Source organism: Suillus plorans, assembly GCF_016647745.1.
Source record: "Suillus plorans strain S12 chromosome Unknown HD556scaffold_30, whole genome shotgun sequence".
NCBI lineage: Eukaryota > Fungi > Basidiomycota > Agaricomycetes > Boletales > Suillaceae > Suillus > Suillus plorans.
This window is the reverse complement of record NW_024537414.1, coordinates 92,143-101,606: the sequence shown is the minus strand read 5'-3', so window position 1 is coordinate 101,606 and position 9,464 is coordinate 92,143. Positions and strand designations below refer to the sequence as shown.

Sequence of the window (9,464 nt, the reverse complement as noted above, 5' to 3'; positions counted from 1 at the left end):
TGGCAAGACGCGTTTTAGTAGACTGGCACAATAATCTTTACCGTCACTTTCATTCGTTTTGTTTTTCATCTTTTAGATGGACCCGCCGGTGGGTGCGCTCGTCGAAGTTTCAGCGGGGCGTGGAATAGTGCGGTTTGCTGGCGCCACGTCTTTCTCGTCGGGCAAATGGATTGGTATTGAGCTTATTGAGCCCAAGGGCAAGAACGATGGAAGCCTCCAAGGCCTCACCTACTTTTCTTGCAAGCCAAACCATGGCGTATTCGTTCGTCCAAGCCAGGTCAAGGTAATTAATGCCGAGCCTGAACCACAGCCTCCTGTGAGTCTGTATAATTGTTTTACCAGAGCCACCCTGACCTGGCCTGTATTCATAGAAAACACAGGTCGCTCGGACAGTCATGGGTCATCAGCGTACCCCTAGCACTGGCGTTTCGCGTGCAGCATCACTGCGTTCAAATGGCGCATCAGGGTCTTCTTCCCGGTCGTCCAGTCCCGTGAAGGCCACGCCTTCAGCCTCTTCCGCCTCTGCCGTAGCTACCCCACGCAATTCCCGTCTCACGGCTGCCTCGTCGCCCGCGAAGCGCATTCCATCTTTAACTCTTCAACATCGCAAATCATTTCCCCGTCAACCATCCGCAGAATCCTCCACCCCTCAGAGCCCCGCCTTGCAGACCCCTAAGGTCGGGTCGTCCTCTTCACAGGAGGCTCTCGTCCAGGTGCAGAGGACGTCCTCTCCATTATCACTGCCACCAAAGAATGTGGCCGTGGAGCCTCCACCTCCACCTTCGCCTGTCGCGCGCACGTTTCTGCAGCCCCCCGCACCAATCGACTCTCCGTCTCTAAACAGTTCGAAACTGATACCGTCACCTTCCATCTCTCGTGTCCCCTCGCATGAGCCTGCATCACCCATAACCGTAAGTCCACGTGCATATACTCTATACTCACTCACTTCAATCAAATTCTAGCGTACCGAAGATTCCGCCGTGCATGCGAAAATACGCGTACTCGAAGCTAAACGCGCTGATGATGCTCGACACATTCGTGAGCTTGAAACTCGCCTCGCAGATGCCGAGTCTTTCGTTGCCCTGCGCCCCAAACTCCAAGCTAAACTACAATCACTCCAGTCTGAACTGATTGCAACGAAGCGTGCATTAGCAGATGCAGAGCAACTTGCGAATTTGGGCGAGACAAGGGGTGCGGATTCACAAGAGCAGCTGGAAATGGCGATGTTGGATAAGGAGGTTGCAGAGGAGAAGGCCGAATTAGCAGAACAGGAGTTGGAGGAGGTGAAGGAAAGGCTTGCTCGTGTTGAAGTGGAGCTGGATGTCATGAAGGAGGATGGTGGTTAGTATAATGTGTTGGGTTTGGCAATTAGCTGACGGATTATTTCTTGTAGCCTCGGGGAGAGATGGTGATTCAAACGCTAAGACATCACTCGCATATATCCAGCTTGAGAAACAGAACGAGCGATTGAAGGAGGCGCTTATACGGTGTGTTATATTTGTTATGTTTTTACATCGAATTCTTCATGATTTGTGCGCTGAAATAGCCTTCGCGACATGTCGCAGGAGACAGAACAAGAACAGCGCCGCCGCATAGCAGAGATGGAGAAAGACATCACGAGTATTGATGACCTACAAGGCATGTCCCTTTAGTACCTGTCATCTTGATCGTCACCATTCTCTGCCTCCCTTTTCTTCTCCCTTCCCTCGAACTTAATTTAAACTGACGTCACCAATAGGCCAATACGAACAAACACTAATTAAGCTTTCCAATGCGGAAACTCAGATATCATCGCTACAACAACAACTTGATGATGCACTAGGAGCAGAAGATCTGCTCGTGCAGCTTACAGAACGAAATTTATCGCTTTCGGAGGTGTGTATGATCTCTGCCTTTCCCTCCAGGAGCATTGTTTTTAACATATATATCTATCCTCCATCACACAATGTTACCCATTCTCTGCCTCGTTTACACCCGCTCATCCTCCTCCCCAGAAAATCGAAGAACAGCGCGTCACGATCGAAGACCTCGAGGCCCTCAAGGAACTCACAGACGAACTCGAAGAGAACCACATTCAAGTTGAGCGTGAGCTTCGAGACGAAATTTTAGATCGCGAGAAGGACCTGAGAGAAGAGAAGGTCAGAGTTGGGTTACTTGAAGATATAGTGTCAGACGCAGATGTGACCATCGCGAGGTTTAGGGAAGTCGTTGCAGATATGCAAGGGTGGGTTTCCTATTATTTTCGCTTGCTTCTTCAGTTGTTTGTCTTCGCGGGAGTCATGCTGATTCACTTACCAGCGAACTCGACTCCATGCGTTCAGCGACGCAAACAGCGCAGCACGAGTCTGCTACGGCTGCGCACCAGACGGCAACGATGATGTCGCTGAATTTGAAACTCCAATCCTCGGCTGCTAAAAACCAGGCAAGGGCAGTAGAGCTAGAGATCAAGAAGCTCGAGGCGAGGGAGAGGGGAGAATTATTGGGAATTGTGCAGGTGGGCTTCATTTTTTGTTGTTTGAGAACATTACCCTCCTCTGTCCATTATCTTTGCTTTCCGACTTTTCTGTTCATTTTCACCCTCTCCCCCGTTTCTTTCGTTGCGTTTATTTCTCGTCAAGCAGAAGCTGTGTGCAGGGCAATGCAAGTATGAAGTCGCGATTATGAAGCATTCCTGCCTTACCGCGCTTCCGCTTTATGACTTCATTCGTCTGTCTCCTTTCGACCCCCATATTTGCTTCATTCTTCTTGTCCTGTCCGTTATTTTCCCATCACTCCCTTAGTCTTCTTGTGTTTCTTCACTTGTTCTAATCCCTCCTCGACTTGCAACCTTATCTTCTCACTTTCTAGCCTTACCTACCTCAACAATACGTCGAGTCCGACAGCGACGCTACAAGTTGTTATCTCTTCTTCGCACGCCTGGGGTACAAAACCGACCTCATCAACACTATTGTGGGACTGGCTCATGGTCTACCAGACTCACTCAATGGTGTCGTCTCGGAAACGCTTGTTGGAATATGTGAAGTGCGTTGTGTTTTCTGACTTTCAACAGCGGCACTTGTAACATTTATTTACCAATAACAGATGCGCGGCCGTGCCGCGTCCTTTTCCACGCTCTGCAAACGTTTCGCTAGTATCCTCAGGCGGTGTGACCCTACATCGTTCCTCAATATCGGGCGAATATACCCTGAGATTGCCCCCATGGAGAAACGCATCGATCTACACATTGATCTTCTCCGACGGGATGAGTTTAGGGAGATGGAATTCGTCAGTGACGTGCTCAAGTGCGTTAGTCTTCATTTCCATACCTCGCGACTTTCGTTTCCCTGCCTTTTCATGTCGACGAATGAGACAATGCTTACTTCTGACATAGGATGCTAGCACAATTCGATCATCTGGCAGAGACTTATTTCGATGGGTTCGAACAGGATCTGGGCGAGCGCGAACTCGGGTATGCACTTTCGTTTGACCATGATCTCGATGTATTTGCCGCCTCGATCGGGCTCACGAAGACGTCCGTTGCTGTCATTCTCAATGACGAGGGTACGTGACACTGCCTCTGCCACGACATCGCTTACACAAACTACTCCACAGATATCGTCCTCGACATGGGTGGCTATGATCCCGAGGAAGAGCTCATCGAGCCCTTGCAGAAACTCTTGGAAAGGTGTAAGAGCGCCAAGGTGCTGTCTAGGTAAGGTCGATTGTTGCGTTGCGGATATGTGCTGAGCGGTTGGCAGGAAACTTACAAAGCGCCTCGATGACGTTATCCAGGAGTCTTCGGCACTCAAGTCACATCTCGTTCAGCAACTCAAGACTCTCAGTAATGCAGTTCCCGAGCTAGTCAACTTTGGTATCTCTGTTAGTGTTTTCGCTCCCCTTTCTGAGGAAGACTGCTTATTTGTACAACTGTAGCTCGCCCAACAAGTAATTCCACACCTTAGCGACGCCCGTAGTGCCAAGGCTCCGTTTCAGCTTGCAACAGTGTTGTCGTACGCCAGGCAGACTGCAATGTCCACTGTCGCCAAGGACATGAAACCTGGGACCTCGTGCTTCGAGGCGGTTGGTGAAGCTATTGCCCAGTTATCAGCGGAGTGCAACAAGTTACTTCCTTTGGCAATGGAACCTGAGAACGTGTTCAAGAGTAGGCTTCTTTTAACTTTAATATTCGTCAAATATCATGCTAACGATGACCAAGTCTCTGGCACACCACCGTGGGTCCTACGAATTGAGGAGATCAGAGCCAGCATGGCTATCAATGCCGAAGCCGAGCAGAAAGCCGCACAGCTGCAGGAAGAAATACAAGGACTTGTACGGAGTCTCAAGACGAAAGACCAAGTGATACAGGAGTCAGGGGTGAAGATTGAGCACATGGAACGGCGCATGGAAGCGGTCAAGAAGCAAGCGGATACCATTGGAGATCTTGAGATTGAACTCTCGAAAGCGCGCAAGCAGGAACGTGCATACGAAGAGGCAATGGAGCAACTGCAGGCAGACCTGGATACGTTCGAGCAAGACAATGCGAAACTGAAGGCGTTGGTTGCGGGTTCGGAGCGACAAGGTATGTTTCTTTGTATTGGGGTCAATTGCACGGTCCGATAACTTGTCGTGTCCAGCTGCTGGCACACAACCTGTCGATTCAGAGAATGTCCCCATGGAAGGTAATGTGGAGACATCACACCTTCTGGAGCAGGTCCGTGCAGGTCTAGAGCCATCTTATCATTGTTGTTCTGACTCTCACATAGATCGAGGCTCTTCGTGGCACCGTCCGCTTCTTGCGCACAGAAAACTCGTATCTCAAGGGCCAGGACCTGCTCAAGGAAATACAAGCACTACCACATCTCCCAGAACCTATCAGTCGTGTACGTACACCTCCACTGGACCCCTCAGGACAATCCGACACAGACGAATCCGATACGGAACTTCCATCCGCTCCTCCTACCATTCGCTCGCTCGCCACAGAAACCAAGGTTCTCTACCGGGACGTCATCAAATTCTCCTCATCGCCTCGTGTTGTTGATCTATCCGCTCTTCATGCAAAGAGAGCAGAAAGTGATTGTAAAGGTGGGAAGATGTGGATGCGGAGGAAGGATAGTCCTGCTCAGCAAGTCCTTGATCGGAAAATAGAGGCCGAGAGACTTAGCAGACGCGTCAGAGGCCTATTGGATCGTGCAAATGCGCTATGAGGGGTTTCATTAATACCTTGCTTCATTTTTTATGTCACTCTACTAATATTAGGTTGTATACCCCTATGTATTACGAGGAGGGGATAAGGTAGTAAACGTCATGTATATGGACAATCAATATGAGCATATGGACTGATAACTTTTTATCTTTATATCATCGCGCGATGTTTAGTTGTAGTAAGCTCAGTGCAGTGTCACCGCGCCAAGTAGGACTTCAATTTGTTTGTATCAGTTAGGTTTTAAAGCCTTTGCCAAACAACTCATATGCAGCCTTTTTACCGCCAATCCCTCTAGCTATGGCTGATGAATTTGATCTCGAAGCACTCGTGCACTTGGAACAGACGTTGGCTTCATTATTTTTCTAATTGCCAGATCTCTCTGAAGAGCAAGCCTCAGGTTCTACGACGCGGGGTACACCGACGGCTTTGCGCACGGACGCATCCACGGCCTGATCGAAGGTCGAGCCCTCGGGCGCGAAAAAGGCTTCGAGATATGGGAAGAGATCGGTTTCTACGAGGGCTTCGCTACCACCTGGCAAACGATATACGCAAAGCACGGACGGGACGACCAGTGCGTTGTCTCGCTTCCTCTCTCCATGATGATTTCGGACTTTTCTTTTTCTTTTGCAGACGCGCGATGCACCATATCAAGCATTTACTTGATCTTGTATCGCAGTTCCCACGGATAAATCCTTCTGCTGATGTGGTGGCTTCTGGTGCGATGGAAGAGATTGATATTTCGAAGCTGCAGCGCCAGATTCGATCGCGATATAAGGCGTTGTGCGCTTCGCTTGGTGTGAAGCCTACGTTGAGAGCGGTCGATGCTGAATCTACTGAGGATGGTGGTGTTCAAAGCGTGGATCAGCAGAAACAGGTGTGGAAATTAGAAGAAGACGCGAGAAGACCGACGATGCAGGGACTCAGTTTTTGAAGAAGAGGAGGACTTCAGGATACACCCAGGATCGCGCTTTCGCGCGCGAAAACATTTACATGTGGATATCCACCCCAAGGCAAGTCCACCTTTTCGTTGAATCTCAAATTTCCCTCATTCTCGCCAGATCACAGATGACAGCAGTAAATCGTATTAAGTAGCTTGGAAATTTATCCAAGTAGGCATAGGTAATACAGTGGAGACAAATTAAACGCTCGGATCTTTGTCCGAGAAATCATACTAGGTACTCGAGATATCTGATACACGCATGGGCAGTCGATAGCGGTGAAAAAAATGTTATACACTGGTGTCCTTCGAGTACGCAGAACCAAGAAAACGTCGGGTGAGTGGTATCACATTAATGGGAGCAGCAAGCGCCGTTCGAGCCGTTGGCGCCATTCGCTCCATTGAAGGCTGGCTTGCTCATCGGGTCGTTTGTTCCTGGGACATCCATGCTCGGATTCTTCGTGAAGAAATTGTTAGGTTTGAACATCAAATTAACGTGCTCAACTGGCATGCTAAGGGAGGGTTAGGTGGCCGGACTCTTATATGCAGTGAGCGGTACTCACACAGGCCAATCCTCAGGGCGAGGAATGTGAGTCGTGCCTACGAAAGAGGTGGGGGGATATCGTTTATCCAATGACCAAAGAATGTGAGCAAGGGTACAACGCACCAACAGTCAGGTAGAGCACGATGTCCTCGTTCTCGATGCTTCCGTTTCCATCTTTGACCCATCTGCCAACAGAGTCCTCAGGCTCCTCACGCGTCTGAGGGACGTACTTTCCACTTGGCCACATCCTGCTACCATCTACACCCTCCTGATCTCTTACAACCCATAACGTCTTGTGAGCAAATGAAGCACGACGAGCAACCCAGGAGTCAGTATGCGCCATAAGCGGAAGCACACCTCCCTTCATCATGATAGCATAACTTGCATCCTTGCCTGATGACTCATGCGTCCTCGCCTGGTTGGTGATGCGCCAGCGACGTTCACGGGCCCAGTCGAAGTCGCGCGCGCCGTCTTGCACTTGAGACTTGAGCACCTTGTCCTTCACAACGAAACCGTTGCCTGCGAAGTTCTCTTTCGAGCCAGTGGGGGCGCTGAGAGGGACGATGTCGGACTCGACGACCGAGTTGTAGAGGCCATCGATCATCGGGTCGACCCGAACGGAGAACAGGTGCTGGTGGTTGTGCGCGTTGATACTCGGAGCGATAGTCGTACCGTAAGGGTTGGGTTCGTCTTGAGCAGCGACATACACCTGCAGAATTCCGGTAAGACGGATCTCAATTTCAATGTTACCGTCTTGATAGAAATGATAGTTCCAGATGTACTCTGATTGCAATGGAAACCTCAGCCACCACAAGCCAGATTTGTGTCCCAGTCAACATACCGTAATTTGCAAGGGTGCAGACCATGCTGACAACAAGACGCCTGCTGCGAACTGTCTGATGGCGGCCACCGGGACGATAGTCAGTGTGCTTCCAAAGAACACCAGCATCTTCTTCGTGAATACAAATCGCATTCTTGATTATAAACGGAGTCCCGGAATGCGTGACATACGCGCCAGGCTGGAGGAGGATCGGTAAGACATCATCACATGAAGTAATACCTATGGATACGTACGAGGTAGTGAATCTGTCCAAGGCAGTCACAGCCCAAGGAAAGCTCGTTTGCCATCGTCCCCATGCCATATTCACCACTAGAATAATTTGAGACACCCATCAACAATTGTTCGAGAGACTGCTCACCTGTCGAAGGCGAATTTGCGAGGATGAGGGAATTCTGGTGCGCCATATGGAACAACCATCTCTGCAAGCGACAGACGATACATGACGGGACGGATTTCGCCGTCGTCGTTGTAGGTAATGGTCGAAAGCGCGATACCCTCACGATGACTGAATCCTGCATGAATGTCATCTCAGATAAACAACAAGGCTGAGTATTACAAATGACGAACCGATGTGCATCTTCCACTTTTGCCACTCGAGCACATTGCCATCCATCTTGAATGACACGCCCTCGGGCTGGAGAACGTGAAGAGGCTTGATATCATCACGAGGCTTGTGAGTCGGGTCCGCCTGGAGGAGATCCGGGAGGAAATCAAAAGACCGGACAGGGGGTGGAATGCGCTCTCGTTTTGACTCGGTGAAAGAGTCTTCGGACAATGGGCACGGCTCTGTACTCGAGACACCCAACTCTACCGAACCATCCTTGGCCTTCTTGTAAGTTGGTGGGAAGTCAATCTGGATAACCTTCTCTGCGAGGGAGTCGATGACTACAACGAAATCCTGTAGTCACATATGTTAAGTCGACAAATTCAGCAAGTGAATAAAAAAACCAACCAATGGGTGGGCATAAAGGTTCTCATGCTCAGAATAACGAGCGAAGACGAAAGCTTGTTGCAAGCGAGTATGTTTTGGGAAGCGGTCATCATAGCCGATAGCCCAACCGTCAGCATAGATTTGGTCGGGTTCCACTCCTATGAGACAGTGAGTAGGATCCCAAGTCACAGCGAGTCAGCACTTACCGACTTCTCTCGCAAGTGCTTGAACTGTGGGATCTCTGCGCACAACATGCTCGCAGAAGGCAAGCTCCTCTGGAGAAATTTGAGGTTCTGCGCCCTCTGCGACTAACCCGCAGGTATCGACGTTCCACGTGCCATCTTCAAGAGACAGGATAGCGTTATATGTACCCCTATATTACGATGAGTTGTCGTGTGATCACGATTATTGTACCAAATCACTAACCCGTTGACGACGTCCAAGAACTAGGTGATAGGCCCGTCGCCAGTTAGAAAAAAAAGGAGTAGAACGTTAAATGCATTTTTATTACGTACATCACTTTCGGCTTTCCTGACGATCGGAGTGGGCGCTTCGGGCTGGGCGCCCGGAGTCAGAGGGATTGCTAGTGCCGCAAGGACGGCTCTCTTCGGAGGAGGGACAAGAGTGCAAGTGATGAAGCGGACGGCCTTGATTGGTGTATTTGCGGTAGTGTAAAGCCGGATCGCCAAAGACACTGCATTGATCTAGAAGAGGGAATGAGGACACGTTGAAGGCAGAAAGCCAATCAATCAGTACCTCATCTGGGGTCAGAGGGTCTAGGGGGTGTTTAAACTTTGTAGACTTTGTTGTCACGGGAGTGTATACCGTCGTAGCGGTTGCAGGAGAGGCTGAAGGAGCCATATTGAGGAGAGAACACGGAAGTATTGAGGCTGATAGGCTACTGGGGGTCAAACTGTGCCCTTCTTATAGGTCAGTAATAAAAAAAACTGTAATTATTAGGTTATAAGTGCTTATCATAAATACGAGAGTAAATGGGCACGATGCAACCTGCAAGTAGTCTTAGATAAG

At 49.7% G+C, this 9,464-nt stretch overlaps 4 protein-coding genes across 4 annotated transcripts; 2 read left to right on the top strand and 2 right to left on the bottom strand.

Annotated features, from left to right (window-relative positions):
* Positions 1–28: 28 nt before the first annotated feature.
* Positions 29–5,381, top strand: HD556DRAFT_1374118 (dynein associated protein-domain-containing protein). The gene is made up of 17 exons (XM_041303031.1): positions 29–316; positions 372–911; positions 963–1,341; positions 1,394–1,487; positions 1,547–1,638; positions 1,739–1,875; positions 1,995–2,224; positions 2,299–2,494; positions 2,848–3,021; positions 3,082–3,281; positions 3,371–3,540; positions 3,592–3,691; positions 3,738–3,858; positions 3,913–4,141; positions 4,196–4,558; positions 4,614–4,690; positions 4,743–5,381. Exons 1-17 carry the CDS (start codon positions 77–79, stop codon positions 5,181–5,183), a joined length of 3,783 nt encoding a protein of 1,260 aa, XP_041159859.1. The 5' UTR covers positions 29–76; the 3' UTR covers positions 5,184–5,381.
* HD556DRAFT_1374115 (uncharacterized protein) lies at positions 5,382–6,548 on the top strand. Its single transcript, XM_041303030.1, has 4 exons — positions 5,382–5,526; positions 5,580–5,753; positions 5,813–6,192; positions 6,241–6,548. Exons 1-3 carry the CDS (start codon positions 5,480–5,482, stop codon positions 6,111–6,113), a joined length of 522 nt encoding a protein of 173 aa, XP_041159858.1. The 5' UTR covers positions 5,382–5,479; the 3' UTR covers positions 6,114–6,192; positions 6,241–6,548.
* HD556DRAFT_1374099 (uncharacterized protein) lies at positions 6,239–6,808 on the bottom strand. Its single transcript, XM_041303029.1, has 3 exons — positions 6,787–6,808; positions 6,683–6,719; positions 6,239–6,631 (listed from the first exon to the last, which is right to left on the bottom strand). Exon 3 carries the CDS (start codon positions 6,628–6,630, stop codon positions 6,472–6,474), a length of 159 nt encoding a protein of 52 aa, XP_041159857.1. The 5' UTR covers position 6,631; positions 6,683–6,719; positions 6,787–6,808; the 3' UTR covers positions 6,239–6,471.
* HD556DRAFT_1374094 (copper amine oxidase) lies at positions 6,239–9,460 on the bottom strand. The gene is made up of 11 exons (XM_041303028.1): positions 9,192–9,460; positions 8,951–9,139; positions 8,862–8,881; positions 8,642–8,808; positions 8,457–8,593; positions 8,072–8,402; positions 7,863–8,016; positions 7,738–7,813; positions 7,505–7,682; positions 6,787–7,446; positions 6,239–6,719 (listed from the first exon to the last, which is right to left on the bottom strand). Exons 1-11 carry the CDS (start codon positions 9,294–9,296, stop codon positions 6,679–6,681), a joined length of 2,058 nt encoding a protein of 685 aa, XP_041159856.1. The 5' UTR covers positions 9,297–9,460; the 3' UTR covers positions 6,239–6,678.
* Between the last annotated feature and the right edge of the window lie 4 nt (positions 9,461–9,464).